The sequence below is a fragment of the Nipponia nippon genome, unplaced genomic scaffold, assembly GCF_047370975.1.
Source record: "Nipponia nippon isolate SJK-2023a ecotype South Korea unplaced genomic scaffold, ASM4737097v1 scaffold_12, whole genome shotgun sequence".
Classification (NCBI taxonomy): domain Eukaryota; kingdom Metazoa; phylum Chordata; class Aves; order Pelecaniformes; family Threskiornithidae; genus Nipponia; species Nipponia nippon.
The window spans coordinates 597,215-621,303 of NW_028262313.1; the positions used below are offsets into that span (position 1 = coordinate 597,215).

At 54.7% G+C, this 24,089-nt stretch overlaps 1 protein-coding gene across 6 annotated transcripts; it reads left to right on the plus strand.

Annotated features, from left to right (window-relative positions):
* Window positions 1-9: 9 nt before the first annotated feature.
* OCRL (OCRL inositol polyphosphate-5-phosphatase) lies at window positions 10-22,397 on the plus strand. 6 transcript variants are annotated; one of them, XM_087748218.1, is made up of 24 exons: window positions 11-167; window positions 309-388; window positions 1,062-1,141; window positions 2,049-2,087; window positions 2,779-2,889; window positions 2,967-3,062; window positions 3,473-3,593; window positions 3,682-3,843; window positions 4,416-4,517; window positions 4,995-5,109; window positions 6,976-7,092; window positions 7,244-7,431; window positions 8,971-9,082; window positions 10,179-10,288; window positions 11,250-11,385; window positions 12,333-12,443; window positions 12,750-12,915; window positions 13,132-13,367; window positions 16,768-16,791; window positions 19,179-19,298; window positions 19,523-19,607; window positions 20,151-20,278; window positions 21,123-21,234; window positions 21,350-22,397. In XM_087748218.1, exons 1-24 carry the CDS (start codon window positions 135-137, stop codon window positions 21,472-21,474), a joined length of 2,709 nt encoding a protein of 902 aa, XP_087604344.1. In that variant the 5' UTR covers window positions 11-134; the 3' UTR covers window positions 21,475-22,397. The 6 variants fall into 6 exon arrangements, with proteins under 6 accessions (XP_087604348.1, XP_087604344.1, XP_087604345.1 ...); XM_087748219.1 differs by having other exon boundaries at window positions 2,782-2,889; XM_087748222.1 differs by lacking the exon at window positions 2,967-3,062 and having other exon boundaries at window positions 10-167.
* Window positions 22,398-24,089: the final 1,692 nt, after the last annotated feature.

A 24,089-nucleotide genomic window follows, 5' to 3' on the forward strand; every position in this document is an offset into this window, starting at 1 on the left:
CGGCCGCGCCTCCGCCGTCACGGCGGCGGGTGGGGCAGTCCGCCTGCCGGCAGGGGGCAGTGCGCGGGCGGCCGGCGCCTCTCTGCGCCGCGCCGTTGATCAGCGCGAAGTCGCCGGGAGACGGAGGCGCCGCCATGGAGCCGCCCGCCGCGGCCTGCGGCCTCCTCGTATCCGCCGGGACCTGCCCGGGGCCGGGGGGCGGCGGGAGGGGCGGGCAGGCAGGGGGCCGGCGGGGAGGGCAGGGCAGGGCAGGGCGGGGCGGGGCGGGGCAGGCGGCGGCGGCGGCGGTTTCCTTAGCTGCGGCGCAGAGCGTTGCCGGCACGGAGGTGCGGGCCGGGCGGCGGGAGCCGTGCGTGCTCAGCCTGGGCCGGCGGAACGGCCGCTACGGGTGAGCGCCGGGCCGCGGCGGGGCCGGGGGCGGGGCGGGGGGGCGGGGCCGGGACGGGACGCGAGGGCCCGCTCCGGCGGTCTGCCGGGCGGAGGGGCCGCCGCCGGGGCCGGTCCGGCCGCCCGTGCCGGTGAGTCAGGCCGGTGCCGCCGCCGCGGGGGCTCGGGGCTGCGGGCGCCGCGTCCTGGAGCGGCTCCTTGCCCTCCCGCCGCCGCCCGGGCCCCGGGTGGCCAAGCCCGCGCCGAGCCGGCTGCCGCCGCCGCCGCGGGGAGCCGCGGAGCCGCCGGGCCGCTGTGCTGAGGGAGCGCCTCCCGCGGCGTCCTCCCTCCCGGTGCGGCTCGCCGGGCGGGCAGCGGGGGTTCGCTTCCCGGCGCCGCGTTCCCGCCGGGTTCCCCCGAGGAGCCGGAGCTGCCGCGGCCCCGGCGCTGCGCCCGCCCGGGGGCGGTGGAAGTTGAACGGCGCCGGTGCTCTCGCCACCCCCCCCGGGTGCACCCGCACCCTGCGCGGCTCCGGGCTCCTCGTCCCTTTCTCGCCTGCTGTCCCAGCAGCGCAGCAGTCAAAATCAAACATTGCGTTTCTCTGTAAATGCAGCTCTCGTGACTGCGGTAACGTTTCTCTGTATGTGAGGAGGGAGTGGTTTCTGTGTTTTTACAAGCCTTTTTTCTGTCTCCAGGATAGTTATCCATTCACAGAAGAAAGAAAACTCTGATCCGGATTACATTCCCATCAACAGCCGCTTTAAGTGCGTACAAGGTACTGACTCTCCTGGAGCGGGCTCCAGCGCGGCGGCGGGAATCCACTGCTGTTTATCGGCAAAACTGAATTTAGTGGCGTGTCTTGACCTGCCTCCTGAGCACCCATATAGACTGAATGCTTCCTCGTGAAATTAAAACTCGCAGTTTATGGAATCCTGCTTCTTCCTCATCCGAGGCGGCAGCCTTTCTGTGTCGGCATGCAGCTGTGGGGAACTTGGCTGGCTCAGATGAGTGGTGGGCTTGGCATCATTCAGAGCCCATGCTCAGCACTCATCTGCAACGGCTGACATTGGTATCTGCTGACGTCTGTCTGTCCGTCTTCTCCATAATGGCAGAAGTTGGGAGCTTTAGTCTGATTCCTGCATGTTTAGATCAAAACTTCTGTAAGGTCTGGCGAGCTGTCGAGTCGGAAGAGCCACCCATGGGGCGGGAAGGAGCTTTAGGCCTTGCCTTGGAAGAGCTTAAACAGCAGCATATGTCCCTGGGGCAAATGCTTGTTCAGGAATAAAAGCACCTTTTCCTGGATTAGCTTATACCCTTCTGTGTAATTCAGTGTGCTTCTGCCCGTTGTTTTTGCTGTGTAGACAAGCTCTGAAGTTCCTTGTCAGGTTGGCCTTTCCCAAAGGAGCTCCACTGATGTGGAACAAACCGTCCAGGTGTGTGAGAACTCTGAATGTTAGGAATCTCCCCTGTGACACTTTGATTGTGGGAAACGACTGTCCAGGCTGTCCAGATAGGACCGTTCTTTCTGCCAGAGCCATTATCAATAGTACAGATGTAAATTAAAGCTGTTTGTTCCTTTGTTAGGACTCTTCTCTGGTTAGTACCGGGCAGCATGCTTTTTTGAGTACTCAATTACTGCAGCATTCAGTGCAAACTCTTGATCCTGTTTTTCTCTTTTCCAGAGGCAGAAGAAACTCTACTGATCGATATAGCTACAAACAGTAAGTTTTATAACTGCAGTCACGCAGCTAAAGCTCCTTTCAGGAAGCAGGCTGCCTGTTGGGCACTGACGCGTGCTTATTTTACCTGCCACTGCATAACCTTCCTCCGTACTTTGTGTTTGTCGTTTGATCAGGCAGGGATTGTGTTTCCTCTGATGTTGTTGCCTGGCTCTTTTAGGCAGTCAGTTGTCACAACAGGCATGGTCTTAAGTGCCCAGGTTAAAGTATTGGCAATTGGTCAAACTTTAACTTCTTAAATCTTTTCTCAAGGCCCCACGTTTCACCCTGAACCGTTCTCATCTCCCTTCCGTTTCTTTGACCTGCACTTGAGCCTAGGTTACTGTCTGCCTTTTCCAGTGTTGACAACGCTCTGTCTAGTCACCAATTCTGCTTTCCCTTTCAAGAAGTTTTTCTTACTACTTCTAGAGCTCTTCTCTGTGAGACCGCAGTAGGGAGAAGCATTCCTAAAACCAGGAAAACGTGACTGATGATACCCCGCGCGGGGGCGGGGGGTGGGATCTCAGAAGCACAGGGAAACTAGCGTAGGTGCAGATTTCCATCGGAAACAATAGCTGGAAGTTGGCTTTCATTGATGAGCTCAAAGGATACCTGGAAAGCCTGGTCACTCTCAGGGCATAATATCTGTGAGGCAGCTTCGACTGACTCTGTGAGTCTGTGTTTATGCCTGAAGCAGGCTGTAAGGTCCGGATACAAGGTGACCAGACAGTGGAGCGGCTCTTTGAAATCCCTGATGAGGAGCGTTGCTTAGGATTCCTTTCGGAAGTGCAGAGCATACAGGAAGGTAAGCAGAGCGGTAGTTGTGTTTGTGAAATCCTCTTGACTGCCAGCGGTTTCTGACAGGGCTGATTTTCTTTCCAGCCCACCTGAAAGCTTCTCTCCCTGAACCTAAGGACTCAGCCAGCTGGCATCAGGTGGAGAAGAACCTCCCAGGTCTATCGCAGGCCTCTTCTTCGGGTACTGAACCAGCTGTCACCCCCGTATGCTCCGCGGTCTGAACAGTAACGGGGCACTCGGGGACAGGGAGCTGGGTCTGGCCCTGCACTCCGCAGTCTGGCCTCTGCCCCATTTCCTCACTTCATGTCACCCTGCACAAAACAAAACAGCTCGGTCCTTGGATTCTGTTGCCCTGGACCATTCGTTCCTTCTTGAGTGCTGTCTTCTGCCTAGTGCCTTGGTTGTGTGTGTTAGGCTCCCTCCTGCCTTGCCTTGTGGTTAGTGCCCCTTCCTCTCATTCCCTGAGTCATCAGAGTTGATACATTATCATTTGCTTTATCACTTTCTGTGGAGTTCTGTTTTTTCCTTCTTGATCTGAGCTATTTTAAATACTTTCTCAGGGCATTGTGCTTGGTTTTTTTTTGTTATAGGAGCTCTGGGGTTTGAGGATGACTTCAATGCTCTAAGCCTGGAAGAGAAAAGAAACATGCAGAACCACCAAACGGGATCTCACCGGGAACCCCCACCTCCTCCCGTGCCTCAAAACAGGCAGTAAGTACCGTGGTGAATCTCTTCCCTTTTTTCCTTTTCTTCCTAGACAGCAGAACCAGTTTTAATTCTGCTCTTGCTTCCTTCCTAGATTTCACCGAGAGAGAGAAGCTCCATCAAGAGACCAGCCAAAAGTGACCAACACTATGCGCAAAATGTTTTTGCCCAACACCCAGTTGGGACAAAGGGAAGGCCTCATCAAACATGTGCTTGCCAAGAGAGAGAAGGCGTACGTCAACCTTCACAACTTCAGGTTAGAGCTGTGACTGAGGAGCAGTGTGCGCAGAGACACCGCACTTTCATCTCTTCTGTGAACTCAAATCTAGCCCAGGTTTGAAATCTGACAGCTGCTGGTGCGTGGCCAGCTTGGGTGGCTAAACGCGGATCGGTGCAGACTGGAAGTCAATGAGTGCCTGCGGTGCAGCTTCTCCTTTTGCATCTCTTCCCCTGCGTGTGTGTCAGATCTCCTGGCCCTCCAGTAAGACTGAAGCAGTTGGGCAGAAAGAGGCTAAAGGCAGCCGTCCCACCAGTCTGTCTTAGCGTTGCCCCACATGACGTGATGTCAAAAGAGCCAGATGTTCGCTGGCCCCGGTGAAATGTCTTTAGTTTTGTAGTATTCCGCAAAATCCCCGCGATGGGTGTCACTGAAAACGAGCCAAGCCCAGAAGAATTTTCAGTTACCCCATAGCTGGCACGGCGCTGCGCGTGGACAGCTCGCGTCGCGTCTGCTCCCAGCCTGAATGCTCCTGTGCGTGCACTGGAGAGGCTGGGCTGATGGCGGTTGTTATTGTGTTTTCTAACAGTTCAGCTGCTTTTGTGTTGTAGATTTTTTGTGGGAACGTGGAATGTAAACGGGCAGTCTCCAGACAGCGGCTTGGAACCCTGGCTGGTGTGCGATGCAGAGCCTCCAGACTTCTATTGCATTGGGTGAGTAGCAACGACCTCGCATTTACTTAGGGTGCTGGGTTTCTTGTTGCTCTTGCTCAGAGACTGGTGGGCTGCATTTGTTTTACGTTCCTGTCATGTTCTCAGAGGTGCCACAAAGCTGAGCGATGTCTCAGAAGAGCTGTCTGAGGGGAAAGAGCCATCTGGATGAGACAGAGTATCGGGTAAAACGAGGCTGGCATGACATAACAAAATAGATTTTCCTTGAGGCATCCACAGAGCTCTCTGGTTGTCTCCTCCGCCTAAAGCAATGCTTCTCAGAGAGATCATTGCTGGAGTGTGCTGCAGTGGGGTCTCAGAGGCACTGTGGTGAAATTCTGCTGCTTTATTTAGCAAGTGGGAATAAGGAGCTTCTCTTCCAAGAAGAGCTGTAGCTAGAGGTTTCACATTGGATCTTCCTGTAGAAAGAGGGTGGTCTGTCGGAGAAGTGGGACATGCTAAGCTGGCTTGGTTGTTTAGGTTCCAGGAGCTGGACCTCAGCACGGAGGCTTTTTTCTACCTTGATTCTCAAAAGGAGCAAGAATGGCTGACTGCTGTGGAGAAGTCCCTGCACCCTCAGGCTAAGTATAAGAAAGTGAGTTCTGTTCAGCGTTGCGGGGCCTTGTCGCAGAGTTGGCGTGATTGGAAGGAAACGAGAAATGGGCTTCCCCTTTCCTCACCTGACCAAAGAGCGGTGACTGGAGAACCAAGGATGCGTACTTGGCATGTGTGTACCTGTGCACGTGTCGGGTATGCCAGATTAAATCTGGAGAGCCTGTTTCTGCCCCACGCTTGTAAGGGGATAATGTACTTTGCAGTAGAAATTTATGAAGATGGGGATCACACTAACTTTATAAAGTACAAGGTGGGTGTCAGGGAAGTAGTATGCTCAATAGAATCACAGCAGCAGGTTAAAATTCTTTATCTGTGTTACCCTCTCACCCTTGTACTGTAGAAGCCAGGTATGTCTTGAGCTGGTAAATTAAATGAATGGCTTTGCCTTGAAGGAATGGGATACTTTATGAGGCGAAATCTTCCAGAGGCTGCTGCCTTGGGGCAGAATTGCTTCAGTTGTGGCAGCAGGACTTTGTTCTGGCTGGTTTAGAGCAAGCCGTTGTTTTTTATCTCTGCCATAACAAACCTTTCTGCTGTAGGTACCAGCCCTAAATAGATTAACTAGTTTCCCCTTCCTCCTTAGCCCGCGTGTTCACTGTCACACCCCTGGCCTGCTGGCTTTGAGTTCAGCTCAGTGGCGTGTGTCACGGGTAATGACAGCAGGAAAACAGAGCACCTTGCCGAACTGAGATTCATCGAGAGGGAGCCAGGCGTCGTGACCTGAACTGCGGAGGGGCTCATGTTCCCGTCCCTTTGCTTTACTTGAGTTTTAGGTGAATTTCTCCCACCCTCGTGGAAGGGAGAGAACAGGATATGGCTGCGGGCAGGGGGAAGTGACTGAAACTGTAGATAAGACTTGCGGTGGCATGCAAATTCCACTTCTGCAGAGTGGACTGAGTACTTGGGCTCTTCCAGTTGAATTCTCTGTTTTCAGCTTTTTCCCTCACTACGTAGACTTAATCCTAACGCATCTTAATGTTTTTGTGCCTCTAAAGTGAGCGTGTAGACTGCGCTCAAGAAGATGAGGCCTTGTCACTGGCTTTCCAAGTTGTGACCCCACTGTTTTGAAGGTGCAAGGAGGTCATGGACTGGGTGTGTGGAAAAGAATCGGCGGCAAACCCGAGATCCCTGCTGGGACAGTGCACGTCAGCGCTGTGTTAGCACCTGTGGGTTGAGCTCTGCAGGAGAGGAGAACCTCTTAGCTCCAGAAAGAGACTCTTTGCATTAGAGAACAAGTGTTTTCTGAAAAGCAAACAGTTTGCATAGCTTGGAGATGGCTGCCTTTTGATACCCCGTGTGTCAGGCGCGTTTGCCTCGTGAAATAAGAACTTTTCTGTCCGTTCCCCTCTAGCGCGTGTCCCTGGCTCCCCTGTAGCAATGAGTAAGCAAAGGTGAGCACCGGCTCCCGGCTGGAGCCGCAGCCCTCAGCGACAGCCATAGCCAGCAGCTCTCTGCGACATGGCTAACTAGAGCACCGGTACCTTCCTCTCGTTTTGCTGATTAGAGCACAGCTTAGCGTAAAAGGCTGAGACTTCACGAACAGATCTGCTATGTGTTTATTAAGTTTCTGTTACCTCGCAAGACAGCCCTGCGTGTAGGGAAGCACTGGAGTGGGGAATGTGGTGAGCTCAGCACAGCTGATGGCTGTTGGGGGATGATGGATTGTCCTCCAGAACCTTGCTTTGGGGCAGGAGGCCCTTTGGGTGGCATTGCAAGCAGGGATTGCGTCCAAAATGTGATGAGGAATGGGGAGAGACAGAGAAGCAGAACACCAGGCGGCGCAGGCAAGTCAGAACTGCGTTTCCACTGCCTTTCTGGGAACTCGGGATCCCTTTTATTTTTGCAGGTACAAATAGTCCGTCTCGTTGGGATGATGTTGCTCGTATTTGCTAAGAAGGATCACCTGAGCAATATCAGAGAGATCATGACGGAGTCTGTGGGCACGGGAATCATGGGAAAGATGGTGAGTCACCGAGGCCAATTTGTTGCTTCCGTGTATCCGTGCAAGAAACGGCACAGCCCGGTTTTGTTCGCCTGTCTGTTCCATCCCCGTCCCCTGCCTGGTGCCTCACCTGCCGCCTTCTCTAACGACCGCTGATACCTGCTCTCCCCAGGGCAACAAGGGCGGCGTGGCGATGAGGTTCGTGTTCCACAACACGACCTTCTGCATTGTCAATTCCCACCTCGCCGCTCATGTGGAGGACTTTGAGCGGCGAAACCAGGATTATAAGGATATCTGTGCTCGGATGAGCTTTGTGACCCCTGATGATAGTCTAACTCAGTTCAACATCATGAAACACGAGTAAGTTTGGTTTGCTGTTTTCCCTTTTGAAGTGGTGTTGAATGATCCAAATCAAGTCAGAATCACAGCAACAGGAGATTCTGTGTGGATAAGTTTTCTGGCTTAATAATAAAACTGAAAATGCCAAGGCCTCTGGCGTGCTAGAGCTGCTGCAGTCAAACTACGTGGTCACCTTCTCGCTGCGGTGACTTGTGCAACCTGTCTCTAACGGCCCCTTCCTTGCGTGTTGCGTACAATGCTTCCATTTCAGTGGGCGCCGTTCCCGAGTCAATGGCTGAACGTTACAGGGCTTGAAGAAGCTGAAGGGCTCTTACGTGATGGGAAAGGGGAGAATGGGTAGGGGAAGAAAAGGGATCGCAGGATGGGCAGAGGCTACGCTGTTTAGGCTTTTTTGAGTAACGGGTGCTTATGACTGCTGTTTCAGTTTCTTTTTAAATGAATTGGATGATACGCAGGCAATACTTGATTTTTTTTTTTTTATTATTATTATTTTTAATGAAGTGACAGTGGTGGTGAATAATCTAAATCAAACTCGAACGTGTACAACAAAACATATAAAGTTTTCTTAAACCTGATACAAATGATTAATACTTTGGTAGTTAATATTTAAACCCTTTAAAAAGTGAAAATAAAATGTAGAGTGGATTAGTACAGAAAAAACTTCAAATATTAGATTATCCTTGGTAATCCACTAATGGAAATTTTGAGGTTTGACTATAAACAGGAAGAGCTTTGATACTAGAGAGGGGTTTAGATTTTAATCTTTAAATGGAACCTTTATGGAGTAAAGAGTGAACACCGCAAGCGTTTCTTTAGCTGCTGACAATGAGAAGGCTGTAGGTCTGTTTGAAAGCCCAGAGAGGAGCAGCTAAGAGGAGGTGCTGATGAGGTGTGGCTGAGGGGTGAGGTGGGACAGTAACATTCTGGAAGTCATGAACTCGGCAGGAACCTAACTCTGCTTCTGCCCGTTCTGCATCAGTCCGTCTTTGCTAGGTGGGTGAGGCAGCAGCGGCCTGATCTGGCTGAAAGAAAGGCAGTGGAAAACAAGCTGGTAAAACCGTGGTATCACACGAGGTGTGAGCACGCGGATACCTGCGCACCAGCCTGCCTAACCGGCTGACACGCAGGCTCTGCTTAACGAGCTCTGTCGTTGCCCTCTTCTGCCCACAAGAAGAGCCTGAATGCTAGGTGGTTTTGCGTAGCTGGAGAGGTTATGAAGCTTGGTGAGATACCCTGGTTTCACTGCATTAGAGAGCTGGTGGTGTTCTCAGGCTTTTTTCAGGCTGAGGCAAACTCCCATTAAACTAGGTCTTCGATCCCATCTGGGGTTCCAAAGGGGATGGACTCGGTACCGCAGTATCTGCTGCCACTAGGTGTTTCTGCTGCCAGACTCGATCTTTCATGTCTCCTTTTGTCTTCCATGTGTCTCAACCTTAATCACCAGCAACCAGCCATCTGTTCTCCTACGCCCCTTCTTCCCTGCGTGGCCTGCGATACTAACTCCTGGCTCTTCTTTCCCATGTTTGTCTTTGTTTTCAGTGTTGTCATCTGGCTAGGAGACTTGAACTACAGGCTTTGTCTCCCTGATGCCAGTGAAGTGAAAAGTCTTATCAGTAAGAATGAGCTTCAGAAATTGCTGACATACGACCAGGTCAGTGAACTCCGCTTATGTTTGCTCCGTACTCGTGAGGTCATCTTGGTGTAAGATGTGCCTGTGCTTGGGAGGACCTGGCAGACACTCTGCGATGTCTGTAGACATAGACGCTAGGCCCCGGACAGAGCTCTGGGTGTCCTGGTGACATCAACCCCCCGAACAAAAACAGATTGTACGTTGTAGCGGGGTTAACCAGATGACTTGGGCAATCACCGTAGAAGTGTCTGCATCTCATTGGAAGAGTTCTCTCTTACGTACAAACTACAAGCTCGAACGTAGGAATTTGTAACAGCAACAAAAGCTGCTGTAATCGGTGTTCTGGAAGAGGTATTGATTTGGAGACCAGTGCTTGTAGCCAAGGCTCTGCTCAGCCAGTTTGACCTAAATTCTGTGCTGTGGTCTTCCCTGCTCAGCGTTTCTTTGCAGCGCACTGAAAACCGAGACAGCACCAGATGTGCCTTTAAGGTGAAGGATTGTACCTGTGAAACACGAACAGAAATAGTGTAATATCATCTCTGACACGCAATTTAACAGTAAATTGATTGACTCTGTTCTGTAGCTCGTTTCTGCTGTGCTGCGGAGCTTCATGCAGAAAACACCTGTAGCTTAGATTTTTGTGAGGAAAACAGCTAGGAAATTTTTCAGAAGAGTAAATGAGAAAAGGAAAGTAGCGTCAGGTTGTCAGCCAAGCGCGCTCCTGGAGGCTTTTGCTAAAATGATTGGCGGTGAAATATTAACGATGGTGATGCTTAAGCCTGAAAACTAATGAAGGCATTTAGCACAAGTGGAGCAATTAATATTTCCCTTCACTATTGTTTTATGCTGTCTGCACGGGCTGGTGAGCAGCGCTGTGCCAATTTGTATTCAGTCTGTTTTGAAAACATTCCACTGATGTGTTGAATTTTTACCTTTGTTAAAGGTGTAAGGTCTGAGAGGCGGTTTGGGGGATGCCTGGTGAATCCCATGGCCACAGGTCGCAACTGCTCTGCCTATAGACCTGCTCTCTGACACTGCTGGGGGCGTGGGGGGTGTTTGGGGTGGTTTCTTGCGTTTGGTTTGGTTTAGTTTTTTAAGTGTTCTTTTTCTGCTTTAGCTGAATATTCAGCGCACTCAGAAGAAAGCATTTGCAGATTTCACCGAGGGAGACATTAAATTCATCCCCACATATAAATATGACTCTAAAACAGATCGCTGGGACTCCAGGTACAGCTGCCGATGGACATATTTACCTAGGACATAAAAGGCGTTTTCTCACAGAACTTGATTTCCTGCTTCCTAGAGCTGGAAATACCTCTCTGTCATGGTGATGGCCGGAGTGCACAGACAAGTTTGTACTCCTTCGTTTCCCCTGCTTTCTGAAATAAGCAGCCCCTGTGTACGTTGCCCAGGCACATGCCTTAAACCTCGGTTGCTGCTGATTCCAATAGATGAAGGCGGGCAAAGCACCAACTCCCCGGTGGCCCTGCACTGGAGGGTTTTTTCTGCTACCAGGGACAGACAAATGGTATAAAAGGAATTGAAGAGATAAGGAAACGCTCTCCCTGAGTCATCCTGTCCCCTGACTTGCACACCCGCAGGGGTTCCTGCTTGCCACTCTCTGCTTGGTGCCTCCCACAGACATTTATGCATCTGCTGCAGAAGCTTGCTCGAAATGGAGAAACTCCCAAGAAGGAGTTTCAAACCATATAGCGCTTGGATTGTACTCTGCCTGTGTTTATGAATCAGCACAGGAGTTAATCTGGAGAAGGATAACCCAGGATTCAGACTTCATAACATAATAGTAGTAGCTGAGTAGACTTTCCGTAGTGGAAACAATAAGCGATGGATCGGACTGTAGTGGGCAGAAAGATCTGGCAGCAAAAGAAACTAGTGCAGCTTGGGTCGCAGTGCACGTGGCTTCAGGCTGTGGAAACAGTCTTGTTTGAGGTTATTTTGTTTCCTGATGCTGGAAAGGAGAGGAATTTTAACTACCGCATAGGGAAAGGGGAAGAGAGCAGAAGAAATAACACAGCATTCAAGTTGAGGGAAGTGGTAGTTCATCCCGTCGCTGCCGATGCAGTCATTGACGGTGGGGGTGGAGGGAGCTGCCTGGCTGGGAAGAGGAACAGCTTGGATGGTTTGTTAGGATTGTTGGATTTCCCTGGTAACCTGTTTTTCTTTGTAGTGGAAAGTGCCGTGTGCCAGCGTGGTGTGATCGAATCCTTTGGAGAGGAGGGAACATAAACCAGCTCCGGTATTGCAGTCATATGGAGCTGAAGACGAGTGACCACAAGCCAGTCAGCGCACTTTTCCGCATCGGGGTAACTTTTTTTTATATGCTCGGGTAGGGTCACAATATTGTCATGCATTCCTTCGGGAGGGGTTACGTAGTCAAGGCGCTTCTGCTAATGCCGTTGCAAGAGGACAGGGTAAATAAAAATGAGGTGTGTCCACTGTGTAGGTGTGCTGCTGTTTGGCGGCCGTGCCAGCCTCTGCTCGGCAAACAACTCGGCAGCTCTGGTCTTCGGTGCAGCGCAGCTTAGCTGTGTAGCACCGGACAGCGTTGTGCCGCAGTAACGCAGGCGATCGCTGGCGTTTACCTGAGCAGCTGTGGTCATGTAGTAAATGGAAAGGCATTCCCATTGACTGCTTTAATGGTGCTGCTTGGCTTCTGGGGTATAACCCACGATACCTGGTACTAGAATGGGTGAGCGACTGTTTTCTCTCCTCCGCAAGGAGACACAGCAGAAACCTGTAAATAGTTGTGCCTGCTGTTGCAGTGTTGCCTCTGATGTGTTAAGAGTGTGTGTCACTGGATTCACATCGGAATTTCTTTGGTGGTGAACGGCTGGCAGCAGATTTGGGTGTCCCAGCTTACCGAAGAGAGACAGTCCATGTCTGTTTTTGCTACCTCCTGCTCCCGAGGTAGTTCAAGGCTCCTTAAAGGAGAGCCTTTCTCCTCCTCCTCTGGAGAATCACGAGTAATGCTGCAGGATGCCAACGCTGTCCCACAGAGATCACCCCCAGTAATCTCCCAGTAGTGTGATCGGTGGCCAGAAAGACCCTAGTAACATCTGTAGGGGTAAAATATGCGTAAAGTTGCGTATGTAGCTTGGAGGTGCACCCACGCGTGCAAATTTTCTTAGCCTTTCAGCTCCACGTAGCAAGTGCTTAGAGAAATATTTCACTTCTGCAGTTTACTCATGATCAAAAGAGTTCCTGTGAAGCTGGTCAGACACTTTGCTGAGTGTTTTCTGATCTTCCACAGGTAAAGGTTGTGGATGAGCAGAAGTATCGGAAGTTGTTTGAAGACATCGTTCGTTTAATGGACAGAATGGAGAATGACTTTCTTCCTTCGCTGGAGCTAAGCAGGAGAGAAGTGAGGATGAAACCTGAATCACTGTCCACTTCCCAAACACGGCAGCCTTAGAAGGGCTAGAACTACTTTTAAAGACTTTGATTTAGTAAACTGGATTCTGGGAAATTGAACTTTATCCATTATCTTATGATCCAGAATTGGATTGGAAGGGACATCTTGTCTTGGCTTCTTGGCAGGCCTTCTGTTAGGAGTCCGGCGTCGCTTGGGCACCTCTCAGTCACGGGTTGCCACTGCGCAGTCTGGGCGCCTGGCTGCGTGTCCCGTCGTCACCACTAACGCGATTTGTGTTTTCTCTTTGCTCTGCAGTTTGAGTTTGAGAATGTGAAGTTCCGTCAGCTGCAGAAGCAGAAGTTCCAGATTACCAATAACGGGCAGGTCACCTGTCACTTCACCTTCATCCCAAAGCTCAACGACAGCCACTACTGTAAGCCATGGCTGCGGGCCGAGCCTTGCGAAGGTTACTTGGAGCCAGGTGAGTTTTACCGCGGTTTCTACAGTGTGTACTGGCGTAGACTGCCACCCATCTCCGTTCAGTCCTTCCCGTGTTTCCTGTCTCACCTTTCTTGCCATTGTCCTTGTCTGTTTGTCGTCTCAGTTTTGTGGCCTTTGTCCCTGCCACTGTATGTTTGTCCTTGTCATCCCTTTTGGAGAGTGTCTATGTGTTCTTGAGAGCTCCTGTCTGTTGCAGATGAGAGCATGGACATCTCCCTGGACGTGTACGTCAGTAAGGACTCAGTAACCCTTCTGAACTCTGGCGAGGATAAAATTGAGGATATTCTCGTCCTTCACTTGGACCGAGGGAAGGACTATTTCCTTACCATCAGTGGGACCTACCTGCCCAGCTGCTTTGGCACCTCCCTGGAGGCCTTATGCCGAATGAGACGACCGATCCGAGAAGTTCCAGTCACCAAACTCATTGACCTGGTGAGTAGCAGCGTTCTGGAGCAAGCTCTCTTAACAGGGAGAGAGCATATTCCCTTCTGTTTACTCCTAAAAGCAGGAGTAATGCCTTCGGCTTGGGTCAGCTGTGCAGGCTCTGAGCTGATTTACTTTTTCCAGAGCTTGAGGGGCTCTTTTATTATTTCCCTCCATCACAACCAATGGCTTTTGACAGCCTGTCTTTATCCCCTACTTCTCAGTAGGTTCGATATTGTTCGGTGGGACAAAAAAGTGATCCCAGCCCCTTGTGTTTTGTGTTACTGTCATGTTGGTGCTGGCAGGCTCAGCTGGGTGGCACTGCTGTGTCGTAAGAGAGATGATTGAAACGCTCTCCTCCGAGGTGCCTAGGCTTCTTCTGCAGCGATGAGGCCTCCAAGATCCTTTTCCTTCTGGACGCTTGTGGCATTCACACTGCTCGGGGGAAGGAACAGGCAGAAGCAAGAGGACCGAAGAAAGGACTTCGACGCTGTTAGGTGTACAGCTCAACGAGTGGCCAGTCTCGCAGCCTCTCCAGCCAGTTTCTCTCACGCTGACCAAGCTCTTCTGCGGCGCAGGGATGACTGTTCTCTCCCCAAGCTTCACCGGCCCCTAGCAACACTACTCATCCTTCTGAAGCCACTTGCGTGCGCATGAGGGGATGCACTTGTGCCCTGGTCACCTTTTGTCTTTTTGGTATCTCATGGCTGTTTCTGAGATTAAGCCCCATTTTGGGGTTCTTAATTCTTGTCTTCAGCCTGCGTTCATTCCTCTCTTCTGAGGGCCGTTCCTGGCCTTGCTTCAGTGAGGTGTAGCAGTTCCTGAGTTTTGTTTTATTTACCCATTCTTGTTTAGCCAGGAAAGTAATTTCTTTTTTGTTCACCTGAAAGATCAGCCCAGTTCTTTTAGTGTCTCTGACATGTGATGCCTTTCCTCTCGTCTCATATCTTGCAGTCTCATCCTCACGTGCGCTTTTTTTGTCCAGTGAGCTGCTGCTTTTTCACGTCTGTAGATTTGACAGCTTCCACTCCCATCTGCTTACGCTTCTTTCTCTTCCCTTCAGCAGTTGCACCGTGCCTCTTGCTGCCTCTTCCAGTTCCCACCTTTTGTTGTAGGTCTCTGCTTTACTCATAGGCCCAACACACAGAAAGGCCATTTTGGTACCAGAATTTTGATTTTGTAATCACAAGATCAGGCTAAGCAGAATCCCGCTGGCAAGGTACAGTGTTTGCCTCCTCAACTGAAGCAGCTAATCCTGGCCTCAGGCTCCTCATACTTTTCAGGACTTGACTGAAAGTCAGTCACGTTCTAGAAATGTGTTGAGCTTGGTCTGGAGCGTTTCACCACTCTTGGTGGCTTTTCCACCTGCTTTTTCCTGCTCATTGCTCAGTGCTGACTTCTTGCGTGAGAGATAGGAACTCGGGCCTAGGCTCAGCTTCTGCCCTCACAGACGCACACTATTACTTTTCTAAGTGTACTTTGAGGCTTCTTCTGCTTCCTTTACCTATAGGTTTCCTTCTTCTGTTGTTCAGTGAAACATATAGAAGTACAGGAAGCAAAGCAGTCGGAGAAGAGCACCCTGTCCCACTGTCTGCAGCACCGAAACAGTCTCGTGTCACTGAGGTCAGCGTGACTGCAGCGCTTCAATCGGAACGTCTTCAGCAAGCTCAAGGAATACAACATGTAACGGCCCAAAGCAAAATTTAGTCACTTAGATTACAAAGCTACTGTCATGTTAGAGCTATTTTAGGTCTGTTGGTTTTGATTGTACCTGTGAGTTGAGAAATTCTTGGAGACAGGACAAGCTGAGCACTTTCTGCAAGGGAGAGCGGTGCACGTGCGAGCCCCTCTGCAGCCCCGAAGCGGTTTGGGCCAGTTGTGTGTCTTTAGCTGATGTGTGCGATGAAGGCAGTGTGTTTGTCGGTTAAGAACCATTTTTCCTCCTGCACTTACGTCGTGTTAGGGCTTGTCACTCACCGCATCGAGCGTTTTTCTCAGCCTGGCTAGGCTGTATCTGTTGTCTTCAGCAGAGGGAGATGTGGAGAACGCAGGTCAGTAAGGGTCTGAGAGGCAGTTTGATGCAGGATGGCAAAGCGTAGGTGGGAGCTTGTTTGGAAATGGCTCTCCTAGTTCTCCTGGGAGAAGCTGCTGACACTTGAGCATCTCGCCTTTGGGATTTCAGTATTAGTTTCTCATCCTGTTTTTTTCTTGGGATCCTACTGTGGGCTTTAAAAAGCCTCTTGAAGAATCTTTGTCAGGAGCAGGTTAGTCTCATGGAGCTGATCGTGCTGAACGCTACAGGAAGAGAGGTGAAGAGCAGGGCAAGCAGTCAGGTAGGTGGCAGTGAGACGCTGAGATGACTCACCCCGTTACGAAAGGAGCCTCTCTCCTGTGCAGCGTGGCGATCCGCCGTCCCAAACCCGTGACTGCCGTCCCTCCCGCTGTGCCTTGGAAGAAGAACCGGCACCGGCTCGTGTTTGGAGCAAGCTGTTCTCTGCAAGAGGCCGGTCTGTTGTGGCTGTGTTAAAATTCAGTGAGCCTCCAAAGGAAGCAGGCGCTGCAGAAGCGGCGGGGGAGCCCGGGGTGCTGCTCCCTCCCAGGCGTGCCCTGGGCCGTGGTGGCTGCAGCCACGTCTCCAGCTCAGCCCTTGAATGCGTTTCGGTTGCCCCCTCCCTGAAAGGTCGATCTGCCAAAACTCAGCTTGGGCAACCTGCTTCTGTTTCCTGCTGCGGACTCCACTAAAGAGTGTCTTATGCTGCCAGCCCGCACTGTGCTGGTAAATGGATGCGGTGTTTCGGGATCGCTTGCGGGATTGGACATACAGCCTGGAGGGGGCTTTGCCATGCTCCTCCTTGCAGTGTGGTAATGCTGTTAGGTTGAGACAGACGAGCAGCCTGGGGTTTTGAGCACAAACACTCGTTTTCCTGACTATACACAAAGCTGCTTAGGGGGCCTGTTAGCTCCACAGCTGCCACGCGCTCGGAAATACAGATTTAGCCTAGTGAATGTTTTATCTCTGGCCTGGTCACAGGGGAAGATGGCTGAAATAATACAGAGATATTTACTTCTGACCGGGAAGATTCAAGAAGGGGAACTTCTTCTTGGTGGACACCTCTCATCTGCCAGCGGCCTGACTGTTTGCTAGGTGGCGAACAGTGGTGCTGCGAGGCCCCTTGGAGGAGTTTGTAGAAATCCTGACGAGGTTGTGCGTCATGTGAGCAGGATTTTTGCTAATTGGCAGGCAAATCTCTCACCGCAGGTTTAACTTTGGACATGTCAGCAAAATGTGTGAAGGACCTGGCATTCAGTGGGTTCTTGTAATGCAAATTAGGTTTCTGCTTAATCTGAGAGTGCATTCTCTCTCTATTAACGATACTTTTTCCTCTTCTCTCTTTCCCACTGCTCTCAGGGAGAAGACAGCTTCTTAGAAAAGGTAATGCAAGCAATTGCTGGGGAAGTCTGCTTCTCAATGACTTGTTTGTAAAGAATGAGAGTTTTCCCCTTGTTTGCCGCTGGAGAGGGAAGGGGAGGTGGGCGCAGAGGGAGCACTTGTTCCAGCAAAGCCTCTTGGCACGGCTGTGGGCGAGATGAGAACATGTAGGAGCACAAAGTGACCCCATGGCCAAGATGGGGCAGCCCAGCTGAGCTGCTTAAAGCTCACCAAATTTGCTTTGGGGGAAAAAAAATGCTCTCCTGCTCTTAGCCGCAATGATAGATATTTCCAGAAAAGATTGGCAACCTTTGACCTATCTGAATTAGCTCTAAGCGTGCACATGAAGTGGGGTTCACCACAGCACGCTCTTCAGACACGTGGGGAGAGGGCTGAATTAGAAAACTGAAGTCTTTTGCTCTTTCCATCTTGGTGTGTCGTTATGGAGGCCAAGGGAGGGCCTCGCATAGGAGACAGATGTGTCTCCGCTTCCTCGTGCAGCAGAGCTTGGGCTGCTGGCCCTCACGGCCCCCGACGCCTGGGCAGGATCGCTGCTTTGCTTCGCACTTGTGCTCTGCGCTGGAGGCCAAGCGAGTCAAATCCGTCATTCGAAGAGCCAGCGGGAGATGCTGGTGTGCGTGTGGCAGCATTGGTCCCGCTCTCCCCGCACCGGCTCAGGCGTTTGGTAACGTTTGAGCTGGCTCTGTGCAGGCTTTGTGGGCTGGGTGCCGTCCCTCCCCAGGCTGTCAGGGTACAACAGGAGAGGGAATGGGTCTCCCCTCTCCAAGAGGGGACTGAACTCGGGTGTTGAAGCGGATGAAGCTCCCAGGCTCCTTCCTAGCAGCGGGGAAGGGAGCAGTTCGGGGCCTGCCTCCTGGCAGCATCCTTTGGCCGAGCATCTTCCTTCCCGCGGAGGCCACGGAGGAGCGCTGCCTCCTTGCAGGCAGCAGGAGAGGGCGCTCGGTGCCCGGCCAGCACCGGCACGCCAGGGAAACCGAGGGCTCCCGCCTCCGCCTCCTCCTCCTCCTCCTCTGCCCTGAGCAGCCCCGGGCCGCCGCCTCCTCCCCTCCTCTAAGCAGCTGGGGTCTCCTGCCTGGGGGCTCTCTGCAGCTCTCCAAGCCACGCCAGGGCAGCCTGGCAGAGTCGAGTGCTCCAGCGCTGCCGTGCCCTGGCGTGGGGATTTTCTGTTGAAGAGCCCTTAGCTCTCAAAGCGGGTCCGCAGCTCTCACCTTTGCCCTCTTAGAGGAACGCTTTAACGCGCTTGCCTAACACGCCGCTTCCCTGCGCGCTTGGATGAGCGAGGCAGACGTGTAGCCGTGACCCAGCGCCTGCCAGCTGGGTGAAATCTCGCGGTGTGCGGGGCAAAGCAAAGCTGTACTGTGCTGTGTGGCAAGCGTGGCTGTTGGCCGCGCTGGCGGGGCTCGCGCCAACCTGAGGTGTCTCTGGGTGCAGCAGGGGAAGCCGAGCCCAGCCCCGGCTGGCTGTGAGTGACTCTGTGTGCTGCAGAGGGACAGCGATCGCGGTCGTCGCGTAAGCTGACAGCTGAAATGAAGCGCTTTGCGTTTGGCTTGGTTCGCTCCTCTCTGCTGGTGTCCTCGGGTTGCATTCCTGCCGGTGCCGGTCTCTTCTGGGGGCTTCTGCTGAATGTGCTTCAGGAGAGCTGTGCACGGCTTCTTCCTGGGGAGCACACAGGAACATGAGTGATCCTAAAGTGCGAGTAAAATGTAGCAAAAAACATTGATCCCGTTAAAGATTGGAGTGATGGAGATTTCTGAGCAGTTGCGCTCATCAGCTGCTTTGCATGAGTAAGCGGGAAAACGTGACCATGGTGTCAGGGTAGGCTGTGTTCAGCAGAGACCTCTCCTTGGGAAAATCAGGAAGAAACTTTAGAGAACGGGGCAGGTTTAGAGCCCAGAGGGCAGGCGTGGTCAGGGCGGACGTGGTCAGAGCCCCCAGGCGCCAGGGAGGGCACGTCCTTGCCTCTGCAGCCAGGGGAGATCGGCTGGGTGAGCGGGGCGCGGTGGCTGGGTTTCACCTAAAACGTGGCGGCCGTGCAGCAGCAGGACTCGTTAGGCTGCGTCCTCCGGAGGGTCGGCCGCAGGGCGCGGGGTGGGAGCTGGGGCTTGGGCAGGCCACGGCGGGCGGCTGGAGACCCATCCTGCGGGAGCTGGCGTGGCCGAGGTGTGCTGCAGTGCCGTGGGGGACCAGGCAGGTGGTTGTGGGGCAGCAGGAGGGAGCGGAGCGATGGCTCTGTGCTGTAAAAGGCAGTGAGGGCCAGAGGGCCAGGTGGGTCCCGGGTCCTGCTGCGTCCCCTCTCCAGGCTTTCCTTCCCAAGGCCCTTCCCGAGGGACTGAGGTTTCCCTGAAGCCTTGTGTGCTCTTTGCCACCAGGAGAAATCTGTTCTGCCGCTGGGCTCCCTGGACGGTGAGGATGCAAGTGGGATGCCGCTGCAGGTGCCGAAGGAGATCTGGCTCTTGGTGGACCACTTGTTCAAGCATGCCTGCCACCAGGTGAGGGAGAGGGCCTCTGCCGTGCCGGGAAGCTCTGGAGAGCTTGGTGACCCGATTCATCAGTAGCAGCTGGAGATCAACTCCAGTTTGGCATTTATAGGGCAGGGCTTTTCCGCTGTGCTTGAGGCACTGGCTGGGGGTACCAGCTTTCCCCCCGCTGTCACTATGGGCCTCAGCCTTTGTGAGGAAGGTGACTTTGTCCATCCCTGTGCTGTTTTTGGCAGGAGGACCTGTTCCAGACTCCAGGCATGCAAGAAGAGTTGGAGCAGATCATCGACTGCCTGGACACCAGTATCCCCGAGACAATCCGTATCCTTGCTGTGCCTGACTTTCCCAGGAGCCTGCTGGATCTCAGCTCTGCCGGGAGAGCTCACTCTCAGGAGAGCGTGTCTGCGACCTTTAGCTGGCAGGGTCCCTCCTGGGGGGCTGGCTCCCCTCTGTCCCCTGGAGATAGCCTGTCTTGAAGCTGAACGTGTGCTGGCTACAGCAGCCAGAGGGCCAGAGCTTGGGAAGCTTCTGCAAGGCTGTGCCAAGCACAAGAGCTGATGAGGGTGGACACTGGGGAGCATGATCTGGAGAAGCAGCTAATGGAGCAGAGGACTTCTGTGGGGCTAGAGGGTGCGTAAGCACAGTGCAGGGTGGATGGGAACAGCATTTTCCACGGATGGGGGAACAATAGAGGAAGAGGAGGAGGGCTTTGGTGCGGGGGAGCGGTTAGGCAGGCAGAGAACTTGCAAGACCTGCAAGGAGGAAGCAGAGACCAAGCAGCTGGGCAGGAGGAGAGGCAGGGAGCAGACTGGGGAGGGAGGTGGTCCATCTGCTCAGCATGCCCCTTGATTCCCACCGGTCCAGCGGGCAGTAACCACTCTGTGGCTGAAGCACTCCTCATCTTCCTGGAGGCTCTGCCAGAGCCAGTGATCTGCTACGAGCTGTATCAGCGGTGCCTCGACTGGTCGCACAACAGCCGGCTGTGCCGACAGGTACGGTGCTGCCTCTGTCTCCCTCCGCTTGCCGTGGGCTCAGGGCAGCTCTCCCTGCTGCTGTGAGCTCTGCCTTGGTCCTGGCACTTGCTGGGTCCCACTCCCTTTCCGTGAACTGGTGAGGGGCTTTGGGAGCAGGCACTTGGAGGTTCTTTGCCATGGGCAGGATGACCTGGGTGCTCTGGCAGTGCCTTTCTGTCCCAAGGTGGGCACTGCAGTATCTTCCAGAAGTCTTGGTGGCTTCCAAAGAGACCCCAAGTGTGGGCTGTGTCACCCTGAGCACGTGGGGAGCAGCAGCCCCGGGGAGTGGAAGTGCCTCCACTGGTCTCGAGGGCCTAAGCGCCTGCTCAGAGCTGCAGTTCCTGTGCTTCCCTTAAGGGCTGTGACTGAGCGGCTCTTAGGAATAGCCGGTGGGGCAGCAAGCAAGGCCAAGCACGTCCTCGGGCAGAGGAAGAAGTTTTGGGGCACGTTTTCAGTACTGGCATCAGGAAACCTCTTGTCCTGGTCCTTGTGCTGCTGCTGTGCAGCCAGGGAGGTGAGAGCTGGGATCCGACTGGAAGCGAGTGGGAAGCAGCCCCAGGGCAGTGGTAGTTTTCGCCTGGTGACGCAGTTATCCTAGAGGCGGTGTTACCAGCAGCCAAAGCCCGTGAGTGCCATCAGCACGAGGCTACAGCTGGTGGCTTGTTGCTTTCTTTCTGGGCCTGTGGCTCGCGCCAGTGGTCACGCAGCGGCCTCAAGGCAGCAGAAGGGGGACGGCTGCCCCTCTGGAGTCCAGAGTGCCGCAGCGTGCCCAGGCTGCAGCGCTGTGAGCTCGCAGAGCTTCCTGTCTCTGTTTTCTTTGCAGGTGATCTTTCAGCTGCCTCGTTGCCATCGCAGCGTGTTTCAGTACCTAATGTTGTTCCTCCGAGAGCTGCTCAAATACTCAGAAGACAACAACGTCAGTGTCGCCATGATCGGTAAGCGTGTCATTTCTCTGCTCCGCTCCTGCTGCCCGCACTGACACATAACCCCTTCCTGGCACCTTTCAAAGTCTCCGTTCCTGGCCAATAACTGTTTCACCTACCTCTGCAGCCGCCTTGTTCTCCAGCCTCCTCCTGCGCCCTCCGCCCAACCTGATGGCAAAGCAGACTCAGCAGGACCGCCAGCGTGCCATCAACTTCCTCTACAGCTTCCTGCTTGCCGGGGACGAGGAGTGACTCCTGCCCGTGTGCCAAAGCTGAGGCCCATGCCGCCAGCCTTGCGCTGAGGCCGGGCCTCTGGCAGCTCCAGAAGGGTAAAAGGCTCTAAGCTACTCCAAGTGCCGTGTTTACAGTTGGAAGGGACGTGTTCCCCTCTCCTTCCCGCTGCTGTACCCTACGCTGCAGAGGACCTGCACACTCATTGCACTGCCATCCACGACAGGAGCCTCCTGCTTTCTCCCTGGGAGCTGGGTGGATCTGGTGATACCCACGCACTGTGCCAGCAGCCCAATCATCCCACAGCAGTGTCACCAGTTCCCCGAGTCACGCTTTTCTCTCCTTTTCACTCCCATCTCCCTGGAGCCATTGTGGGGAAGGGTGGAGACTGCGGTGCTCTTGGAGGGCTGTGGTGCGGCTGTGAGGCCGGTGTGTGCTGACTGTACTGGTGAGAGCCCCGTGCTCTGCCCCACGTTGGTGTTTGGCACGTGTCACCCTTTGCCACGCAGCAGACCACCCTGACGCCCCATCACTGTGCTACGAGAGCTGGACCGTGGCCGTCCCAGGAGGGTTATCTGGACATTTGGCCTCTTCGCTTCAGCAGGGCGTTATCCTCTCCCCTCCCTCCCGGGCTGTAAGGCTCCGGCACCCAGGTCTCTCTGTGCCACTGGCCCTTGGGTCCCCCAGCTTCCTTCTGGTACACCGGGGATGGTGGGCGGCTTGGAGGGGCCCAGGTCAGGCAGGGCTTCTCCAGGGCTGTCCCTGTGCGTGGCACGGAGCAGGACGCAGCTCCTGTCCCTCCCAGCCCTGCCTGCAGAGCCGCGGGGGTAGGACCGGGGCTGGGTGAGCGGGGTGGCGTTGGACGCTGTCCTTCCCCTCCTCCCCGAGGTGCCACCAGAGGGTACGGGCTGGGGGGAGAAGGCGAGGGGGGCAAATGAGCCAGAAAACTGGGGGGGGGGGGGGGCTGTAGTGCCGGGGTGACACCCAGCTGGGGAGGGGACACTCCTGGGGGCCGGCGGCTGAGGGGGGCAAGAGGGGGGCTGGTTCCACTGCAACACTAAGCAGAGTCCTGCCTGCTCGGGCCAGGGGCTGCGCGGCCTCGGCTGAGGGAGGCCGCTGCCAGAGACGGGGCGGGGGGGAGCCTGCGGTCCCGGAGCCCCCACCAGTGCTCAGCCCATGGGTGTCTGTGCCACTCCGTGGTCCCCGTGTGCTGGCTGAGCTGCTGGGGGCTCCCCTACCTTGTGGCTCTTTTTTTTTCCTTTTCTTTGAAGTTTTTAAATGACATAATTTATTGGGAAACTGTTCGTTCCAAATAAACCTCCGTTGTGCAAGGTTTTGCAGGGCTGCGCTGGGTGCCCACACCGAGCCTGCCGTCCCTCACGTAGCTCCGCGCCGCGCGGCCTGGGGGTGGCTGCTGCTGGGCCACAGCATCCCATGATGCAGAGCTGCGGCTTGGCTCTGCCGTCCTCCCTGCCCAGGGCTCCGGGGCTCTGTCTCGGGGGCTGGAGCCTTCCGAAGGCAGCAGAGTCCTTCCTCGGGCTCTGCCACCACCACCACCACCCCGGCACCAGGCCGGGCAGAGCTGGGGGACAGCGGCAGAGGTTCCCGGTCCCCTGGTTCCTGCTGGTTTGGCTCCTGCTCCTGGGCAGCAGCTTGCAGGCTCCTGGCACGCAGGCACCATGCAGCCCAGCGCCGGCTGCCTGTTTGGTGGAGCGGCGTGGCGCCAGTTGCCTGTTTGGCGGAGTGGCCTGGCACAGGCCGTGCCAGGGATGGTGCAGCCAGGGAAGCTGGCACGGAGCAGGGCCTGGGGAGAGCGGGTGCAGCGGCGTGCTGGTGCCAGTGTGTGGCACAGGGCTTTTGCAGGCCCAGGCAGCAATGGCCATGCAGTCCCTCTGGCCCCACTGGCTCGGCAACTGGAGCAGCGGCGGAGAAAGCCGGCGCGTCCTGCCGCAGGAAACGGCCACCGGTGTCATCTCCATCTGCTTCCTGCCAGCTCCTTGAGAGCAGGGCCGTGCCCGGGCAGCTGCTCCCAGCACCGTCATGGAGGGGACGGGCGCAAGGTGCCGGCATTGTTCCCGCGGCCACCACATTCCTGGCACTGCCGGCGGAAATGCCGGAGTGAGCGCGAAGCCCTGCCGCTCCCCGGGGATGGGGCTGAAGGCTGGGCCTGCCCATCCTTCAGGCTCGGCCAGGGGCACGGGGGTCCTTGGGGGACCTTGGAGGCTGTTGGTGCGCTGCTCTGCGCCCTGCATGGAGGTGGGGGCTCACGCACGCCTGTCGGCCCGCCACAGGCGTCGGGGGGACTGACGGGTGCTGGTGCTGCCAGGATGGCGGGACTGGCGTAGCTGGTAGCATCCCAGCAGCACGTGCCTGCCATGAGCCGTCGGGCTCAGCCTGCGATTTTGGCACAGCCGGTGTCCCATGTCCACCCTGGATGCCCATCGCTGGCCCCGGGCGGGGCGGTGAGCCCTGCCTGTCCCTCCGGGTGCAGCCAGAGGTCCCCAAGGACTGGAGGGCTCCAGCGATTGTTCAGCCCGCTCCCATCCCCTCTCCCAGCAGCACCCAGCACCCGTTTCCCCACTCAGCGAGCCGCGACCCAGCAGAGCACCCTGTCCTCGCCACGCCGGGCCTGGCAC

Coding starts and splice junctions, on each gene's coding strand:
- OCRL (XM_087748217.1), top strand. CDS start 135: ATGGAGCCGCCCGCCGCGGCCTGCGGCCTCCTCGTATCCGCCGGGACC. Junction 9,083..10,178: donor AATTGCTGACATACGACCAG/GTCAGTGAACTC, acceptor TTTCTGCTTTAG/CTGAATATTCAGCGCACTCA. Junction 11,386..12,332: donor GCGCACTTTTCCGCATCGGG/GTAACTTTTTTT, acceptor GATCTTCCACAG/GTAAAGGTTGTGGATGAGCA.